This window comes from Ylistrum balloti, unplaced genomic scaffold (assembly GCF_031769215.1).
Source record: "Ylistrum balloti isolate Yb309-2 unplaced genomic scaffold, AGI_CSIRO_Ybal_v1 Utg370126, whole genome shotgun sequence".
Lineage (NCBI taxonomy): Eukaryota > Metazoa > Mollusca > Bivalvia > Pectinida > Pectinidae > Ylistrum > Ylistrum balloti.
The window spans coordinates 906,450-928,835 of NW_026782140.1; the positions used below are offsets into that span (position 1 = coordinate 906,450).

Genomic DNA, 22,386 nt, shown 5'->3' on the forward strand with positions numbered 1-22,386 from the left:
TGTAGATTTATTTGTGAAATAAATGGGAAATAGATCCAACTTTTCTAATTTCCATTTCATATTTAAATACAACCATGTTAACAAAAGGAGAAACATATCTGAAGTCCCAATGCCAATACGTTCAATCATGCATGTTACATTATTAGTATAATTTTATTTATTTTGTTCAAGCATTTAGTAGTGAATTTTTTTTTTAAGAATTCATCGTGTTGGAGGCCTATTTCACAAAGGACACTGGCTGTGAATTACTTGATAAATGGCCCTACTTGGAGCCCCTCCCTGACCATCAGAGACCTATACTCACATCTTCACCATCACCATTATCAATGCTATCCACGGGGTCCCGACGGGGAATTCGGTCCCTGCTGTTAGAGCGTCGTCTATACCCCTGGATCTGATTGTTTGGTGGGTGTTCCTTATAGTCACTGCCTAGAACTTCGGCAATTTTGGTCTGTTTAACTACATCCAGAGCCTAGCGTAAAACCAAAACAAGCCGCGTCAAAGCCAGACAGGGGCAAAAACGTACAGAAGTAACGTAAAAATTTCAACTAAAAAAAATCTTTGGGGGAATTATATATGTTGATACATAGGATAAATGGCATACACAAATATAATAATGAATATACTGAACTAGTGTTTTAAATGTAACTGATTTTGAAAGGAAAACGTCCCGACTGAGAATTCATTCCTTACTGGTGAAGTTGCTTCTGTTTCACTTGCTCAGCCTTGCCTTGCCTTGTCACATATTTATAAACAATAATGGACTTGAGGGTGAATACCACCCAATATCTAGGAGGAGTGACAGCTGTACAGAAACCCTCCTACAAGCAGTGATCCTACAATGCCTGCTGTTATAGTTAGCCACACAAATCCAAAGCTATTAGCTACCAGACCCGCAGCCTTCCTGGTGATTTTGTATCCCGGCTGCAGTAAGACACGCGAGTCTGCACACAGGCAGTTAGCATGTCATTGTCTACAGTACTTACATAGCTGTGTTTGTCCAGGGCCCGCTGTAGGGGCACCGGCGACAGGATAATGGAGTCCTGTTAGGACCATACAGGTTAAAATAAAGTCTCTCACCTGTGGTTCTTTATTAACTACAAAATAGGTCTACGCTAAATTGTACACCTAATGGAAGTCACATCCACACTTAATGAACTATATAGACAAAACAAAGATATTCTGATGAAATAAGGAATTTCCGAATAAGTTTTTAAAATATTTGTCAGTATTTTCCCTCTATACAGCTCACAACATTATTTAATGTTGAGAAACCTTAAAATATGCAAGATCAAAACCCTTCCAATTACTTGGCTGATGTGACTTCCAGTTGTTGGATTGTCCAAGTATGAAAGGTTGGGGTATATAGCCAGTTTGAAGAGTATAGCATGCAACAATAAAACACTCACATTTCTCTTGGACCTCATGGCACACTCCTCTAGTGTCTCCGCGGCCTCATACTTTCCTTGTCTTCTATAAAGTGCACCAAGGTTCTTCAAGGTTGTCGTCACTGTGGGGCTGTGGAAAAGAATGTTCGTAAATCACTTATCTCAGCTGTAGTTACATCTTAATACTTTTATTTCAAAGTATACCTAAATGGTCAAATTATGAATTGGTTTTTAGCTAGCTGTACCTTTCAATAAAATATGGTTAATGAGAAAGTTTAAGACATGTTTTAGTTCATTCAATATGTATCTAAGCATGTATAAGGGAATCCTCAACCTAGAAACTTTTGCCATAACACTAAATTCACAAAAGTATGTGTTCTTATCTATCTAAGCCTAACTCATTATTTTCATTTTTCTATTTCACCAGTTTTAATCCTGCCTTTGTATTCTTACCTGTCTATTTTAGCAGCTTTATGCTAGTCTCTGTATTCTTACCCGTCTACTTTAGCAGCTTTATGCCAGTCTCTGTATTCTTACCTGTCTATTTTAGCAGCTTTATGCCAGTCTCTGTATTCGTACCTGTCTATTTTAGCAGCTTTATGCCAGTCTCTGTATTCTTACCTGTCTACTTTAGCAGCTTTATGCTAGTCTCTGTATTCTTACCTGTCTATTTTAGCAGCTTTATGCTAGTCTCTGTATTCGTACCTGTCTATTTTAGCAGCTTTATGCCAGCCTGTATTCTTACCTGTCTATTTTATCAGTTTTATGCCAGTCTGTATTCGTACCTGTCTATTTTAACAGCTTTATGCCAGCCTGTATTCGTACCGGTCTCCTTTAGCAGCTTTATGCCAGCCTGTATTCTTACCTGTCTATTTTAGCAGTTTTATGCTAGTCTCTGTATTCTTACCTGTCTACTTTAGCAGCTTTATGCCAGCCTCCATATTCAGGCATTGGGGTCCCATCTTTGTATTTACCCTGAAACATGGAATCAATAGATTATTCTTTTAACCACCGATAGGTATCAGCTATGCCTCTAAGGAATCACTTTGATTCCAATAAAGAGAGATTTATTAATCTTAATTACTCAAACACTTGTCTTCACATTAGGCCTAATCAACTGTGTTCAGAGATACAAGTCATTATCTACCTATTATTGACCAATTCAGGTAAATATGATCTCCGCAAGTGAAGTTTTCTTTCATGTCTCCCTGTTACAAGCTGACCGAAGTTGAGGCCCACACTCTGTATATGCAAACAATCGGTACATGGAGCACCGAATGGAAATGCACTGAATGTACTGTAGGCATGCATATGTATATTGTCAAATGAAGAAAGGTGTACCATTACACATTTTGGTAAAATTGTCAAATTTATTCCTTTGTTATTATTTGATGTATAGCTAATATTCTTAAACATCATTAAGATTTTTAATAAGTATTAAAATTTAAGATTTTTAATAAGTATTGAATTAAATCCATAGTCCAATGATAAGGCTCAATCGACACTCCGCATACATATATGTTAACGACATCTGTCATTATACATGAAAACAAACCATATGCTCACAGCTTTTGGTTTGTCGTGATATCAGACTAGAAGGAGAATTAAATGAAACCTGTCAATTTCTTAAGAGCTGAACATGCAAGTGTTTCAAAATATAATTATATTGTAAGAGACATATTTTTCTATGTCACGAACAAGGCACTGTCTTTGCTGATCTCTAGTTTTGCCTTGCTAGTTGCTATTATGCTTAAAAACATTTCATCCCAATTTTGCATGATGTTGACTCTGATATAATATATACATTAATTATCTTATTTATCATTGTTGTTCATAACCAAATTGTCAAATCCCGTTTGTCAGTTTTGAGTAACAGATATTACCGACAATCAATGTTGGCAGCTGCACAGAATCTTTGATTTTTCGATGAAAAAAAAAGCTGGAAAATCCTATAGCTATGTAATATGAGCACCCCAAACTTTGGATATTTATTTTCTGAAAAATAAAAAAACTGTGCACACTACATAGGAATGTATAATTTGTAACTGTGTCTCATACCGGTACAGCCTTGTTTATATTGCCCAGGTTAAAACCTATTTTATTGAACCAACACTATAGCCTATCAGTGACAGTACAAACTTCAGTCTCAGTGTCAGTAAATTGGTTAGTGAGGTCAATTAAGGATCTGAAGTGTTAATACAGGGGTCATGCTAAGACTGTTTACTTAAACAGGTGAAAGGCAAGGTATATATATATAACAAGAACTGCAAGCACTCCATAATACCCTACATCTAGACTAAGTCATACGAAAACTCATCACAGAGCCATAACTCTCTAGTATAGGTATACAGATATGTACCAGCAGTAGGACAGGGAATCAGAGCATGAAATACTCACCATTCTAAAATATTTACATATAATGTTTGACATTGTTACAGGACATGGTTTAAATGATTTGTATTGGATCAAATGACACAAACTGAACAAAAGGCCTTCAGTACACTGAATGTAAGACTCCATCAATCCATTTGGTAGTGGTAGATGATGTGTTAAAACATGTATGTATTGGATGAAATTACACAAAGTGAACAAAGGGCCTTAACTCTATATAGTCAGAGGCAGAGAGCAATGCCTTATGCCTCTTTACAAAGCCAGTGAGTGGTGATCTAATTGTTCTGAATGTTTTAATCTGATGATTTCATTTTGATATGTTGAAACTTTTAAACTCCACCTCACTTTTTCAGGATACACAGAAGGGAAATACATATCTAGTCAACATGATATTATAAAAGACTGGATATGGTACAACAGTATCACTACAGGACACAGATTTTATATAGGAAACTGTAATCTTGTTTAACAGAATTTCTAAGCACCAACTCTTTTTTTAATATACTATTTTGAAGTTGGGAAGTAAGAATTGAATAGGAGATTCATACATAAAGGTAAGTTGAAAACATTCCAAATTGGAGAAAGGATGAAAGGCAGCTCGACAGACAAGTTTGGGAATGCAAGATGTTCCTTGCAGTAATATAGATGCCAAGCATGTTTCTATAAGTACCAACAACTGGTATCCCAGCACCTACCTTTTTTACCTGGTAAAAGAAATTTCACTATCATTACACAAGGCATGAACCAGCACAACTAATGCTATAACACTGGTAACTTTTAATTTCCAATATATTGTAGAAAACCTGTCTCTCCATGCTCAAATATAACTGTTTACCTTTAATTTCTAATATATTGTAGAAAACCTGTCTCTCCATGCACAAATATAACTGTTTACCTTTAATTTCCAATATATTGCAGAAAACCTGTCTCTCCATGCTCAAATATAACTATTTACCTTTAATTTCCAATATATTGTATAAAACCTGTCTCTCCATACACAGAAATAACTGGCTACTTTCAATTTCCCACTAATATAAAACCTGTCTCTCCATACACAGAAATAACTGGTTACTTTCAATTTCCCACTAATATAAAACCTGTCTCTCCATACACAGAAATAACTGGCTACTTTCAATTTCCCACTAATATAAAACCTGTCTCTCCATACACAGAAATAACTGGTTACTTTCAATTTCCCACTAATATAAAACCTGTCTCTCCATACACAGAAATAACTGGTTACTTTCAATTTCCCACTAATATAAAACCTGTCTCTCCATACACAGAAATAACTGGTTACTTTCAATTTCCCACTAATATAAAACCTGTCTCTCCATACACAGAAATAACTGGTTACTTTCAATTTCCCACTAATATAAAACCTGTCTCTCCATACACAGAAATAACTGGTTACTTTCAATTTCCCACTGATATAAAACCTGTCTCTCCATACACAGAAATAACTGGTTACTTTCAATTTCCCACTAATATAAAACCTGTCTCTCCATACACAGAAATAACTGGTTACTTTCAATTTCCCACTAATATAAAACCTGTCTCTCCATACACAGAAATAACTGGTTACTTTCAATTTCCCACTAATATAAAACCTGTCTCTCCATACACAGAAATAACTGGTTACTTTCAATTTCCCACTAATATAAAACCTGTCTCTCCATACACAGAAATAACTGGCTACTTTCAATTTCCCACTAATATAAAACCTGTCTCTCCATACACAGAAATAACTGGTTACTTTCAATTTCCCACTAATATAAAACCTGTCTCTCCATACACAGAAATAACTGGTTACTTTCAATTTCCCACTAATATAAAACCTGTCTCTCCATACACAGAAATAACTAGCTACTTTCAATTTCCCACTAATATAAAACCTGTCTCTCCATACACAGAAATAACTGGCTACTTTCAATTTCCCACTAATATAAAACCTGTCTCTCCATACACAGAAATAACTGGTTACTTTCAATTTCCCACTAATATAAAACCTGTCTCTCCATACACAGAAATAACTGGTTACTTTCAATTTCCCACTAATATAAAACCTGTCTCTCCATACACAGAAATAACTGGTTACTTTCAATTTCCCACTAATATAAAACCTGTCTCTCCATACACAGAAATAACTGGTTACTTTCAATTTCCCACTAATATAAAACCTGTCTCTCCATACACAGAAATAACTGGCTACTTTTAATTTCCCATTAATTTTAGAGAATTATAATCAGAACCTAGTTTATTCTGGTCACATCACAACAATGGAAATCTACTTTGCAAATGCTATTTGGATGGGATGACACAACACAGTATACAAATTAACGCTTGGTTGATTTTTCATTTCTAATGAAATTTACTTTAACACACGGTACCAAGCATACCCGAATCAAGCATGGTGCGACAATAAAGGATGTCCATGTTTAGTTGATATGTAGACATACTGATCAACTCGTTGAAGAAACAACCAAACAGCCCTTCTCCACTGAGAATTAGGGTTTCATTAAGACTGATTAAGTTATGAGAAAGATTACTTTACCAGCATTGATGAATTTTGCATATCTCATATCTCTTTTTAATGATATACCCCTCATTTCCTGAACAGTAACTAAAGTCAATGCATATCTAGCACCTGTACAAGGTTAATGATTTGGATCTTGGATAGCAGGTGCCACACAGAGTCAACCTGTTGGGTGTCACACATATAGTTGGCATGCTGCGGTGGAACACACAGTTGACATGCCACATAGTTTTTGTATACCTTGTTCTCTTCTCGCTCCTCAGCCTGCATCCAAATAGGTTTGTTCTCTCCTGTAATACAATATTATACATTAGTAAGACTGTTCATTTTCTTACATAATTTATTGAGATAACTACATTTCTTACTTCACATGCAAAGAGCAAAAGCCATCAGTTACAAGCTAATATCAACATAGATTAGCCAAATTTTGACTTTGTCCTTTAAAATATACCATTTTGGGTGTCAGATTACCAACTAGTTACTATAAGGCCTTCTTTTACTGTATATAAGTAAACTTTCCATAGTTTTTACTTTTGCTTTGTATCACCCTTCAGTACTGCTGACAAATATCATAACAAGCAGGTTAACATATCTCCGTAAAGGTCTACTTACCATCAACTTTACCAAACTCTTTTTCATGTGCTCTGGTAAGCACCTCCTTATACAAAGCTTCGGCCTGTTTGTATTTGCCTTGTTTTAAGTATGCAGATGCCTTTAAATAAAACAGTAAGAGGTTCACAACACAAAACTCAAGTTGATTATCATATCATTATCAGATTTCTTTGAAATATTTGAAGTTGATCAAAGGAGATGGCTGGTTTAAGATTGATGAAATAGCAAGGCTTGTTGAAGTCTTAACACGATAAAAGCTTTATGAACAATATTGGTGAGCAACACCTTTGTTGAGTTTTAAAAACATGTATCATTCAACATGTATAGAATTAATGGTCTTCTTAAATCAAATATCTATAACATCTGGGTTTTTTTTAATTCATAATATTTAACATGTCGCAGTAATAAATGATATTTCTCTAAATCTCTTGTTTGAGATAATCACTGTGCCAACATGGATGATATTTCTAGATAATTCATAATAACAAGATTTAAATAAACAATGGCTACTGAATCAAGATAAACAATGATACTCATAACCTAGATACTCCATGATTACAGAATCTAGATGCTCCATGATTACAGAATCTAGATACTCCATGATTACAGAATCTAGATACTCCATGATTACAGAATCTAGATACTCATAATCACAGAATCTAGATACTCCATGATTACAGAATCTAGATACTCCATGATTACAGAATCTAGATACTCCATGATTACAGAATCTAGATACTCATAATCACAGAATCTAGATACTCCATGATTACAGAATCTAGATACTCCATGATTACAGAATCTAGATACTCATAATCACAGAATCTAGATACTCCATGATTACAGAATCTAGATACTCCATGATTACAGAATCTAGATACTCCATGATTACAGAATCTAGATACTCCATGATTACAGAATCTAGATACTCCATGATTACAGAATCTAGATACTCCATGGTTACAGAATCTAGATACTCCATGATTACAGAATCTAGATACTCCATGATTACAGAATCTAGATACTCCATGATTACAGAATCTAGATACTCCATGATTACAGAATCTAGATACTCCATGATTACAGAATCTAGATACTCCATGATTACAGAATCTAGATACTCCGTGATTACAGAATCCAGATACTCCGTAATCACAAAATCTAGATACTCATAATTACAGAATCTAGATACTCCATGATTACAGAATCTAGATACTCCATGATTACAGAATCTAGATACTCAATGATTATAGAATCTAGATACTCCATGATTACAGAATCTAGATACTCCATGATTACAGAATCTAGATACTCCATGATTACAGAATCTAGATACTCCATGATTACAGAATCTAGATACTCCATGATTACAGAATCTAGATACTCTATGATAATGAAAGTATACATCAATCTATAATATAACAGAGAAATAACAATAGAAAAGACATGCATATTGACAACCTAGCACGACCAGTAACCGACAAACATCAAATGTGCAATACAAAAGTGTTATCCTGGTATAGCAGACAGTATTATTGCTTTCCTTCAAAACAATACTTCTAATATGATTTAGATCTAAATAATTTTGTTTTCATTACTTATTTTAGGCCATTGATGGTGTCATTGAACATTCTTCCTCTTTTCCTGTGATTAAAATTGAAATGTTACTTAATGATTGGTTTCCCCATAAGTGTTCATGAAATGGAAATGTGTTTTTTGAATGTGTGCACCACCACAAATACCATACTCTATTTATATCACCTGATGGTGATGAAATCAAACTGGATTAAGCTTATACAGGCTTTTGTGCCCAACCTTACCAGATTATTTTTGGTTTTGGCTACATTGGGATCATCTGTGCCAAGTCGTTTCAGATATATATCTAATGCTCTTCTATAATAGTGTTCCACCTGCAAATTACAAGCAATGACACAAGACCAGAGTCAGACATGCATGCAGTATCTTAGAGCTAAATAATAAACACCAGAAGCAGCCCCCAAAATCAAACCAGGGAGTCGTACCTACACGCCAGAAAGTCTGAGAAAACATATTAGATTGTATGTGGGTTTAGTTTCTTTTTCTTCTCATTTTCCATTTCTCCTTCAACATTTCAAACATACAAAGCTTAATATCCTATAACATAATGGGTTTTACACCAGCTCACATTTTTTCATGACAACTGTGGTGAATATGGGACATTTATTATTTTTTTCATCAAATGTCACATGAATTTTAAATTGACTTTCTGAACAGTAGATATGAAGTTTCACTGCAAAGAAAAATGAAATAAATTGGCAATGACTTTAAGGCAAAACAAAAATATGGCTGCTATCAACCTTCCTGGAACAGAACAACAGGCAAACAATACAACATCAGAGGTTGTAAATAAGCAGTGCATACAAAACGGAGGAAAGAAATGACTACACCGTCTAGAGAGATTCCATGCTGACGATATTAACACAAGGAGGTTTGTTCTCTTACCAAATTATTCTTTGTCTTAGCAACATTAGGGTCATCGGGGCCCAGTTTACCTTCGTAAATATCCAGGGCCCTTTGGTAGTACTGTTCCACCTGGGACAGTATGAGCAGGGAGAGACAAGTTTATATATAGACCACTCGGTCCAAAATTCATCACTGTATTTGTCAACAATTGTGAAGATTTATTTACCATAATCTCCAATGAATATCATGCTATAAACAAGAGAATATTGACAGATAATCGTAAGAATGTTGGTACAAAGTCACAACCAATTACAACTGATATTTTACTTTCCTAATTACATCATGAACATTCAAGGTATAAATTATCAACATTCCTGTCTGTATTGCTTCATTAAATCCAGAATAATCTCGTATTATATACCTCTTCAAATTTTGCCTAATTTTGACACCACGAAACTATAAGTTATTTATATTTTACATACCTCCTCATATTTGCCCTGATTTTGACACAATAGAGCTAAATTATTAAGTTGCTTGGCTACATCTGGATGGTCTTTTCCAAGAACCTGAAAAAAAATATTTAACATTATCATTATCAAACAAAATATAAAACAAATCTACACAAGTCACAAATATTAATGGCACAAAATACTGTTTCCTTGTTGTGCCAACAATGCAGATTGGCGTGTTGCATTGTCTGAGGTTGGTGCAGTGTGTCTAGACAGTTAAAACTGCAGCAAGTTTGCGAATCAATATCTCTCATACCACTAACACACCATTTTACCTGACAGTAACAATTGTTCAGTGTCATACCGACATCTTGTTTGAGATCAAATTCTCATCTTATATGTAACTTCGTTACTTTCAATTATGTTTAATTAAAATTATGTTTTAAAACCATCTCTGACAAAGTATATAAAAACAAACATTTTGGAACTTTTGGTCTCCTCACCTTTTCCCTAATTTCCAGAGCCCTCTTGCAGAGGGGCTCAGCCTCTTTGTATTTGCCTCTTTTTCCGTATAATACAGCTAAGTTGTTCAGTGTGGCTGCTACCTACAAGGCAGTAAAATCATTATTATTAAGATTCAACCAAAACATATTGACAATTGCATATTTCAGATCCTAATAAATGATTCAGAAACAAATTTATCAAGTTTTTAACCTTTTAGGTGTATTGTGTATGTAAATACGGAACAAATTCATCATTTTCCTCATGTATCAATTTGTACAACATTTATATATATATAGTTGATTTATTTATCCTACCATCACAATTATATTACAAATATACAATGACAAATTTACAGCTGAACAGGCCAAAGTTATACAAACATTTCAAATGACATCTACAAATCTTGAATTTCTATCTGTCTGAAAAATTCAGCAAATGTTATCAAAATAGGTAAATAATTCATTGTTTGGCTCTACTGTATCTAACTCCAAGTTTGTATTCAAAGGTGCTTTTCAGTTGTGTGTCCCTTGTACAATCTTTTTCACAAGTTACAACAAAATTTAGTCACAAAATCTATAGTCATTTGGTGTATAAAAGGTCTATTCTATGGACAGTACTAAAGAATTGTCAATTCAAAGGGCAAGCCTTTAGACAGAGAGTCTGTCAAGTTCTTAGACAGAGAGTTATGCCCTTTGACAGAGGATCAGGTTCTTCGACGGGGGTCAGGTCCTTAGACAGCGGTTCCAGCCATTAGAGGGTCAAGTCCTTAAGACAGAGGGTCATGTCCATCGATAGAAGGTCAAGTCTTTAAGAGAGAAGGTTATGTCCTTAGGGGTTGGATCCTTACATATAAAGTCTGGCCCTTAGACAGGTGGTCAATTCCTTAAAACAGAGGGTCATGTCCTTAACACAGAGGGTCAAGTCCTTAGAAAAGGAGTTAAAGTGTACCCTGAGAGGTCAGCTATGTTGACCTTAAAAAAAGTTCTGCACATAAAATACACATTGCCGAAAACGAGAATGCCGCGAAATGTTCCATTACTGAGAAATTGCAACTTTTCTGAAAAACACACCTTTGGCTGAGAGGCGTTGACCTCATTTTCGGGCATCCAAACCTGTAACGTCATAAGTTCAACGCTTTTGCTGATGCAGCCATATTGTCTTTACTGTGCTACATGTGATTGTGATCTATTTTGGGATTTTCCAGAGTAATTTCTTTGTTTATTTACATGAAAGTACTTCACATCTTCGCAATATTTAAGGTAGTGAACGAGGGGTCAGCGAATTAGTGCTTAAATCTGCTAAAATGGCTTCCTATCAAGGAGGGAAGCAGTGTGTAGTATACGGTTGTCCTAACACTAACACGGATGGGGTGTCGATGCATGCCGTTGATAAATTAAACTGATTGTTGATTAAATAAAAGTATATTTGTTAGTTTGATATTTTGTTATTAATTCTACAACTAAACACAAAATTGATAGGCTAGTCTATGGCGTGGGCGGTCATTGGAATATTATTCCTTCGTAATCGTGAACGCCTAATACACAGAGTAGGCCTAGTAGTGAATATATGCATAGTCTTGCACAAACGCGATTTCCCGACGTCAGAAATTGTTGATAGAGAATTAAAGATAGTAAAATTAGTCCAAAAACACACACAATTTTATTTTGTTTCTTTGAAACGACGATTCACTGTTCAATGCATGCATTCACGACTACTGGTGAGACCCAGTGAAGTACGTGCCAATCTATGTTGCCCAAGCGATTGTCACTTTCCAAAGGGTTATTTTCCTCCTCACTGGATACATCGTCTTGTAATTCCAGTTCAAATCGGTAGGGCTGGATTCCGTCTTCAGAAATATCATCCACACCATAATCAGACTCCTCAAAACTCATGTTCAAATTGCTATCAGGTGCAGTGTCGTAACTGTCAGTCATGTTGGCTGCCATTTCTGTTGAACTTATGACGTCACGAGTAGAAGCGCCTCGATTCCGCGGAAATGATGATTACGCTGATTAGGTCCGAGCGGACAGGTGAAAATCGACAACTTTGAGCTTTAATAACTCGACACTGGGGCGATGGATTTTGACGGGGTTTTGGTTATTATTTTTACCGCATTCTTAACATTATATCTGAATATATAATTACACTCAGGGTACAGTTTAAGTCCTTAAGACAGAGAATCTGGTCTTTAGACAGCTGGTCAGGTCAATAGAAACAGAGTCAAGTCCTTAGAGATAGTAAAAACCCTAGGTCCAAGGACGACATCTTTAGAAAGTAAAGCTTGCTTAGCATATTATTGCTTTACATCCTATTAACAGGGTCATTTAAGGATATGTCATGTTTGCATGGTGAATGAAAGCAGGAGCTCCTCAAGAAGAAAAAACCTGCAAATGGTCACTGTTCTACATAGGCCTCAATAACCGAGAGGTGAAGGGTTAGTGATAAAGACAGTCTGATGCCTTAACCCCTTGACCACTGTGCCCCCAGAAAATAAAGCCGTTAGACCAAGGTAAAGTCTTACATAAACAGTCATCTTTGAAAAATGGTCATTAATGGACTAAATAGCCATTGTTGGACTAAATGGTCATTATTGGACTAAATGGCCACAAATGGTCATCACTGGACTAAATGGTCATTGTTGGACTAAATGGTCATTATTGGACTAAATGGTCATAAATGGTCATCATTGGACTAAATGGTCATTGTTGGACTAAATGGTCATTATTGGACTAAATGGTCATAAATGGTCATCATTGGACTAAATGGTCATTGTTGGACTAAATTGTCATTGTTGGACTAAATGGTCATTATTGGACTAAATGGTCATAAATGGTCATCATTGGACTAAATGGTCATTATTGGACTAATGGTCATCATTGGACTAAATGGTCATTATTGGACTAATGGTCATTATTGGACTAATGGTCATTATTGGACTAAATGGTCAATATTGGACTAATGGTCATCATTGGACTAAATGGTCATTATTGGACTAAATGGTCATAAATGGTCATCATTGGACTAAATGGTCATTATTGGACTAAATGGTCATAAATGGTCATCATTGGACTAAATGGTCATTATTGGACTAATGGTCATCATTGGACTAAATGGTCATTATTGGACTAATGGTCATTATTGGACTAAATGGTCAATATTGGACTAATGGTCATCATTGGACTAAATGGTCATTATTGGACTAAATGGTCATTATTGGACTAATGGTCATTATTGGACTAAATGGTCAATATTGGACTAATGGTCATCATTGGACTAAATGGTCATTATTGGACTAAATGGTCAATATTGGACAGAGATTGGACAAGTGAAGGTAAACACACCTCTACCTATAAAAGTTCTCAAATCTTCATTTAGATGATGTAACACAACAAATCTACTCTAAATCCAAACAGAAAAAAAAGTGGACACATAAAAATCTACTCGAAATCCAAACAGAAAAAAAGTGGACACATAAAAATCTATTCTAGATACAAACAGAAAATACAGTGGACACATAAAAATCTATTCTAGATACAAACAGAAAATACAGTGGACACATAAAAATCTATTCTAGATACAAACAGAAAATACAGTGGACACATAAAAATCTGTTCTAAATACAAACAAGACGAAACAATGGACAAAAAATCCACACTAAAATCACATAGAAACCAGACACTAAATCTACACTATATATATTACACACAAATCACACACATCATCAGATGAAAGGAAATATAGGAATAGTGGATTATTTCAAAAGCAAACATTAATATGCTAAGCATCACACCAATGTTAAGGAGTTTTTGTCCCTTCCCTCCTCCCCCCATAATTTGGTGAACTTTTTTAAGAAATTGTAATCAAAACTTTCAACATTCAACACATTTTTCATCAAAAACAAGGCTTTCTCTGACAAAAATTAAAGTGACATTCAAAAACTTAAATGAAAATAAATGATAGAGTTTTTTTGTGTTTGCATGCAGTGACAACATAACGATCAATACTAGGATGATTAGACTCACTGCAGGGTGGTCATATCCCAGGGTTTTCTCTCGGATGCCTAAGGCATCATTCAGTAGGTTTGCAGCCTCTTTGTATTTCCCTTGGTCTCTGAAAATGTTAAAACAACCTTACAGATCTACCTTACAGTTAGATTTGTGTTAGTGCCTTGGACCAAGCCTGGTTGCTGCCAACAGCATCTCCATAATTTGCCAGATTTCAACCACAAAGGATGTCTTTAGATACCAAATGATGAATTTATATATAAGGTTTATGTTGGATGAACAAAACCATTTACTAGTATGCATTGTTCGGAAATTTAAGGTTCAAACTTGGCAAACTATGAAAAGACAGTTTTGAAGTAAAAGTATCATAACTTAAAAATAGCCAAATAGAAGCCATTTGAGACTTGAGACTTTGGGTAAAACTTTGCATTGCAACTGACATGAATCTACTTTGTACTTCAAAACCATAATGTTAGATCATGCACACTGGTAGCACAACAGATGTTGCAGGGTCAGAAACAGAGCACAAACTAGACACTCACTGCAGGGTGATCAGCGCCCAGAGTTTTTTCTCTGATTTTTAATGCATCATGTAAAAGATTACCCGCTTCTTTGTATTTGCCTTGATCTCTGGAATGATAAAATTAACATGCAGTGCACATGCATGGGAACAAGACAGTGACAGAAAGGGAGGTAACTCAAGGAAAGAGGCTCTCTATATGATGATATGTGAATGAAAGGAAGGTAACTTTAGAAAAGGGAAAGGACACTTTTTAAGATGAGGAGTGATGGAGTGGTAGGTAACTCAACGAAGAGGCATTTTACAAGATGAAGAGTAAAGGAAAGGAAGATTATTCTAGGGAGGAGACATTTCTATAAGATGAAGAGTGTTGGAAAGATAGGTAAATGATGAAAGTGGGAAGGGGGGACCTTAAAAGATGAAGAGTGATGGAAAGATAGGTAAATGATGAAAGTGGGAAGGGGGGACCTTTACAGATGAAGAGTGATGGAAGGAAGGTAAATTGATGAAACTAGGGAAGGGGGACCTTTACAGATGAAGAGTGATGGAAGGAAGGTAAATTGATGAAAGTAGGGAAGGGGGACCTTTACAGATGAAGAGTGATGGAAGGAAGGTAAATTGATGAAAGTAGGGAAGGGGGGACCTTAAAAGATGAAGAGTGATGGAAGGAAGGTAAATTGATGAAAGTAGGGAAGGGGGACCTTTACAGATGAAGAGTGATGGAAGGAAGGTAAATTGATGAAAGTGGGAAGGGGGACCTTTACAGATGAAGAGTGATGGAAGGAAGGTAAATTGATGAAAGTAGGGAAGGGGGACCTTTACAGATGAAGAGTGATGGAAGGAAGGTAAATTGATGAAAGTAGGGAAGGGGGGCCTTTACAGATGAAGAGTGATGGAAGGAAGGTAAATTGATGAAAGTAGGGAAGGGGGACCTTTACAGATGAAGAGTGATGGAAGGAAGGTAAATTGATGAAAGTGGGAAGGGGGACCTTTACAGATGAAGAGTGATGGAATAACTTGAGCTGAGAGACAAGAGCAACATTAAGGGAAAAAACTCGTTATAAAGAGCAATAGCAAGGGAGATGAAACATTGATGAATGACATCAAGGGAGATGATCCAAGAGTATTGACGATAATGCCAATCTGATGACATCATGAAGTGTAAGAGTGATGTTGGGAAGGCAGCATTTGACTCTTGTCTAATTCTACTCATTCAAATTTGTCACATATTGAAGTTATATGTGCATTTGACATGAATATAGAAAGCAAAGTAAACAGCTGTCACCTCCCAGCACTTGGTTATCACTATTATGCCACTATTCACATCCAAAATCAATAACTTTCTCTAAATAAACAAGTCAATGTCACCAGCTGAAATCTATAAACGACACATAACATGACAACATTCAAGTTTAAGCTCCAAAAGAATGTTGATCTGATGGATCTGTACAACAACTAAACACTGATCACATACATGTGTAGACTACATACATTGACATTTGATGATTGTGTCTACAATATGATAGAGGCTCAAGTTGTCTATTCTTACCACTGACTTCTCTGAATCTATAACTAGTGAGTATAAAACGAATAGCTTTCTTTGACAACATGGGCTTCGGTGTCAGGAAAGGAAAAACAATAACAATATATAAAAAATGATTTTAAGCTATATAATCCTGAAAATCAGAATACTTTCTTACCATCTCCAGTAAATTTGTATCTATAAGCAGGGTAAACCAGTTACATGGTCACAACATGGGGAACAAATACCACACAGTAGCAGTGTTACAAACTGATATTGTCTGAGGAAGAGAAAGCTGGTGCATATCCCTTTCACACTACGTCATGTGAATTCTTACAGACAGGGAAAAAAATCAACACACAAATGATCATGTTTCATGTTCTTCATCTTTCTACTACGTAAACACTGTACACCTGAAATAATTTCTGACAACAATATATACTGCAAAATCATTAATTTTCATGGGGAATTAATTTTATTGATAATCTGACTCTATTGATGTCTATAAACATGTAAAATATAGTATAAGGAGATTTAATGAGCTATATTTATAAACAAAATTCAATCTTAAGGAAAAAGTCTTTTTTATTATTCATTTTTCATATTTTTTTTTGAAAAACCATGAAAATTGACCCCCTCGTAAATATATGACTTTTCAGTATGATGTTACACAATTCATTTATCAGTCAGTAAACAATGGAATGCCTTTACATTGTAACTGTTTACTGCCATCATACATATCTGAAGTTAAATAAAGTTGATGTCCCTGTTCCAACAGACTGGTGTTTCTTACCTGTATACAAGTGCAAGTATATTTAACATTGTGGCTACATCTGGATGATCATGTCCACTCGTCTTTTCCAAGTCCTCTAGTGCCTGTTTACATAGTGGCACTGCAACCTCATACCGGCCCTGGGAGGCGTACTGTATGACTAGATTATGAAGGGTGCGTAACCGTGCAGGAATTTCGTAACCCCCGCTGGCCGCCTGAGCCATTGCACTGGGTTGGGAGGGGGAAAGAACTGAAATATGGAGTTTCCAGATATCACATTTTAATCTTTATGTTAACCATTAATGTAGTGTTTCTTTTATACATCTTAATGATTCACACTATAATTCTCCAAAAGGAAAAATGTTCTGTCAGTGTAGTTAACATTTTAAATGTAGAAACAAGACTTTCAGAATTTTAGATGTAGAAACTAACCTTCAGGTTGAGGGGAGTCCTCGTCATCATCAGGAAACCCAAGTTCTAGAGACTGTGTTGACTGGTCCTGTTCTTTCTCTTCTGTCACTTGGTGCTGTAACAGAGAAATCAAATGCTTGTTTAAGGATAAGTTACAATGACAGCGATTCAAAATGTTCACTTGACACCTGGAATGGAGAATGTAAACTGATCATCAATATCTATCTGTCAGTAAACATTAATGTTTTACAAGTATTGTAAATTACATATTTTGCAGAAACTTTTATATCGTTTAGAAATAAGACAATTTAGAGTACACTGTGTTTCCTTTGATGTGCATGCTATTTTCAGTATATCACGGTATAGATCACCTGTCACAGTAAACACACTGTAAAACAAAGGGTTGATTATAAATACTTTGATCAAAGGGTCAGTCTGATTGTTGTGAAATCACATTCTAAAATTTAATTCCAGTTTTGATATGAGTAATATGAGCGAAGAAATCTGAAATTGAAGTTAAAGATTCAGAAGAGAAAACCCTAGTTAAAGACTATACCAGCATTCCAACATCTGTTAGAAGAGAAGTTACCATTCATGAATATTAAACGTCTCCCAAATGTATTAGTCTATCAGAGAAAAGATATAACAGAAAGAGCTGCAAAAAACAGAAAGTCAAATCTATTACATTCACATGAAGAGAACCCTCGGCTAGATCACCAGAATCCCTTTGTTATGAAATTTCAAACTCCTTTCACTAACAGATATCTATAATCACAGATGGACTTTTATTTCAGCTAGTTCTTGAATATTCTCCAGGTTATATCACCTGCTACAGTGTCACTTTTCATTTTATGCCCATCTTCAATGAAATCCCTTAAAAGGGAGTCTGCCACACAAATGATGCTGAAGTAGTGATTTGAGTGAATGACACACAGAATATCAGAAAATGACTTTGCTAATATCAACCAATTAAATAAATACAGTATTTCCCAATCAGTTGGTTGAAGCAGGTAATGTAAACATTTTTCTTATAATGCATCATGAAGAATGTATCTTTTTACGAAATCTATGTTTTTTCTCATGGACACAAAATGAATCTTCAGAATGATTTTACATTGTTATGAATTAAATAAATCCACAGTCTTTGATATACATGTGAAAGCAAAGCTTGAATTTGTATGTTGGTGCAATTGAAGAGCGCCACACAGTGTTAGTAGAATAGTAACCAAACTCTATCCTTCTACCCAACAACCCAGTGTGTAGAGATCACCGGGTCCAACCACTTACCACTGAGCCAACAACCCCTCCTGCTGAGCGTGGTAATGACTGACAAAGAAAAACGCCATTCAAGTACAGCTGCATACTGTTTTCAACAAGCTTATGGCAGAAAATCAACTAAAAAGGCTTAGAGGCAGAAATCAGTGTCATTTCACATCAAAATAGCTTTAATTTTATAAAACAGTGAAGTAGAGGAATTTATCAATTTGTTTAAGTAAAAATATTTCCAATGAGATGGAAATTTTTGTGGTTTTGACCAATCAGCGGTGTGCTTTCTAGTCACTCATGAAATTTGCTGCTTATCCTGTTTCGATGCAAAGGAAGGTTGAATACACTGGTTTTCCATCAAATTTTGTTTTTTTGTGTATGCTTTGTGTTTTCTCTTAGTTCATATTTAAATCAGTTTTGTAAGTGATTCTTATCAGATAGCAGTATAAATATTGTACCACATTACGCAGCCAATAACATCAAACTATCGGATATACAAGAATCTGCTGACTTTTTCTGAAGTGTTTTGATCAATCATTTTTTTTTTTTTTTTAGTTGGATTGGGTTTTTTCTTTATTTGTTTCATTCAAAAAAGTGATATAAAAACTGTTTATAGATTCCCATTTAACATCGCATACAAATTCCCTACACTGATCTTTCTCAAAACGAATCGTCTCTTGAAACCAAATGAAATGGCCATATACAAAATGGTGTCTTCTGTAGTACTGAAATAAAAAAATGTCCCATACCAATCCAACTTAATTTTGAATTCTGTATCAATTTTATGTTCGAATTGATTAAAACACATAGAATTAACTCCTGTAGACCACCCTTACCTTACCAAGACATAAGTACCAACACTGGTCTAAGAAATCAACATAAGCTGACAGTCGTAGGGTTTGTGCCTCTGGCGCAGGTGAGTTATTAGGTGCCGACATTTCCGGGCAATGCATAATTTTTTTTTTTGAGTTAAGTTATATATTGTATAAGTATGTGAAGTGTTTATGCTCAAAGCAAGTGGAATAGATAATGTAATATACAGAACAGAATTTGAGCAATTAAATCTGAGTTGATACCAGTCAACTTCACTCACTCAGCAAACTGAACCCTTCCTAAACCGTCAAATTTTCATATGACATGCATGGAGAAGTTCCTCTGTATTTGTAATAAGTATGACAGAATATACATATTTTTCAAATATAGATATTTTCTTTAATACAATTGAAAAAAAATATTAGGTTACACAGGAAACTATTTAATATCCTCTATAGCAAACATGATGTCTTTGTGACCCTAGAAATATATGTCTATGTGACAGTAAGTATTTGTGATTTACTCAGGTGTGCTAAGTGGTGAAGAAAACTTTACAAGGGATGGCTCTCTACTTACCACACTGGTCTGCTGTGGATCTGATGAATCATACTTTTTCATTTCATTCATAAATTCCAAATGTTTCTTCTCTTCTTCAATAGTTGCTACTTTCTGTTCACTCATTTGTAGTTTCTGTTGTGTATTTGCTAGTTCATCTCTTAGCCAAGCATTTTCCTGACACAACCTTCTCACTTGTGCACGTAGCTTTTGTTTTTCTGCTTCCACGTGTTGTAAATGATTTGAAAGCGCCATCATTACCTGAAAACCAAATACATTCTTTGTCAAACAAATTTTCCCGAAAGCTCTCTGAACGATGGTAACACTATCATCTTTGCCAACCATCACAAAGCTCTTTACACAACAGTAACTTTGTCAGTAGTCACCAAGCTCTCTTAACAATCATTAACTCTTTGTCAATCACAATCTTGAGATTTCCTATGTTCTTTCTCTCTTTCGTCTTTGTCAATCACAATCTTGAGATTTCCTATGTTCTTTCTCTCTTTCGTCTTCGTCAATCACAATCTTGAGATTTCCTATGTTCTTTCTCTCTTTCGTCTTCGTCAATCACAATCTTGAGATTTCCTATGTTCTTTCTCTCTTTCGTCTTCGTCAATCACAATCTTGAGATTTCCTATGTTCTTTCTCTCTTTCGTCTTCGTCAATCACAATCTTGAGATTTCCTATGTTCTTTCTCTCTTTCGTCTTCGACAATCACAATCTTGAGATTTCCTATGTTCTTTCTCTCTTTCGTCTTCGTCAATCACAATCTTGAGATTTCCTATGTTCTTTCTAAGTTTCAATACAGTGTTGGCACTAGCGAAAAAAACTATCATACTATTGTCATGTTCCAGAGGAACTTTTAATCTTTATTATACAAGCTGTATTTGTTGTTACATGGTAAATGTGGACAGCAATTTACACCAGGACTGTAAGGATGATTAAGGTCATGTATAATTTGTTACACGACGATATCCCCAGAATTCTGCGATAGGATTTGAAAATTCTATTTTATTTCAACCTGTAAACGTCCAATTTAAAAAATAATTCAATCACTATTCCATTGTAAAATGTCTGTTTATAAATGTTTGAGGGTGTAGTAGAGATGGTCTGGTTTAACTTCTGTTTATCATTTTGTAGGAATTCTAATAATATTCATAGCCTGTGGGGACCAATATTGTTTCCAATCAAGACACAATTCACTTACCTGTGCTTCACTAAGCCCTAGTTCTATTGTTTCCAGTGACTTTTTCAGTCTGTTTGTTTTTTCCTCCATGAGGTTAGTGTCTCCATTTTCCCGTTTGATTGTCTTCATGGAAGACAGCAATCCATTAAGTATCTGATGATGCTCATTCTTCAGAGTATCAAGGCCCTGTATAATGGTCTTGGTGTTACAGAATATCTCCTCCTGGGAAAGGGCAGTCATCTTGCCAATCTCTTCTATCTTTTTTCTGGATAAAAAAAAAAACAAATTATTTTTTATCGTCTGAATGTTTTCATTTCTCTTAATATTATTAATGTTGATAAATTTTAACTAAACATGCAGATCACACATTTGTGATGTCACACAACATTCACACAACAGTAGTAATGTCATACAACATTCACACAACAGTAGAAATGTCACACAACATTCATACAACAGTAGTAATGTCACACAACATTCACACAATATTAGTAATGTCACACACCATTCATACAACAGTAGTAATGTCACACACCATTCACACAACAGTAGTAATGTCACACAACTGTCACATAACAGTAGTTATGTCACACAACATTCATACAACATTAGTGATGTCACACAACATTCACACAACAGTAGCAATGTCACACAACATTCATACAACAGTAGTAATGCCACACAACTGTCACATAACAGTAGTTATGTCACACAACATTCACACAACAGTAGTAATGTCACACACCATTCACACAACAGTAGTAATGTCACACAACATTCACACAACAGTAGTAATGTCACACAACATTCACACAACAGTAGTAATGTCATACAACATTCATACAACAGTAATGTCACACAACATTCACACAACAGTAGTAATGTCACACAACATTCATACAACAGTAGTAATGTCATACAACACCCACACAACAGTAGTAATGTCATACAACATTCACACAACAGTAGTAATGTCACACAACATTCACACAACAGTAGTAATGTCACACAACAT

The 22,386-nt window shown here is 35.2% G+C and overlaps 1 protein-coding gene across 4 annotated transcripts in view; it reads right to left on the reverse strand.

The window, feature by feature from the left end:
* Nucleotides 1-22,386, reverse strand: part of LOC132550532 (kinesin light chain-like) — a 54,863-nt gene that overhangs the window by 13,550 nt on the left and 18,927 nt on the right. For 3 of the 4 annotated variants that reach the window (XM_060214624.1, XM_060214622.1, XM_060214621.1), the window contains 13 exons: nt 21,393-21,636; nt 20,207-20,446; nt 17,573-17,666; nt 17,162-17,390; nt 14,345-14,432; nt 10,322-10,423; nt 9,852-9,935; nt 9,409-9,498; nt 6,928-7,027; nt 6,556-6,605; nt 2,296-2,363; nt 1,410-1,518; nt 305-472 (listed from right to left, as the gene is read on the reverse strand). In XM_060214624.1, coding sequence (XP_060070607.1) covers nt 305-472; nt 1,410-1,518; nt 2,296-2,363; nt 6,556-6,605; nt 6,928-7,027; nt 9,409-9,498; nt 9,852-9,935; nt 10,322-10,423; nt 14,345-14,432; nt 17,162-17,390; nt 17,573-17,666; nt 20,207-20,446; nt 21,393-21,611 — 1,641 coding nt within the window. In that variant the 5' untranslated portion in view covers nt 21,612-21,636. The remainder of the gene's footprint in view (nt 1-304; nt 473-1,409; nt 1,519-2,295; nt 2,364-6,555; nt 6,606-6,927; nt 7,028-9,408; nt 9,499-9,851; nt 9,936-10,321; nt 10,424-14,344; nt 14,433-17,161; nt 17,391-17,572; nt 17,667-20,206; nt 20,447-21,392; nt 21,637-22,386) is intronic. The other variant, XM_060214625.1, reaches the window with a different exon arrangement.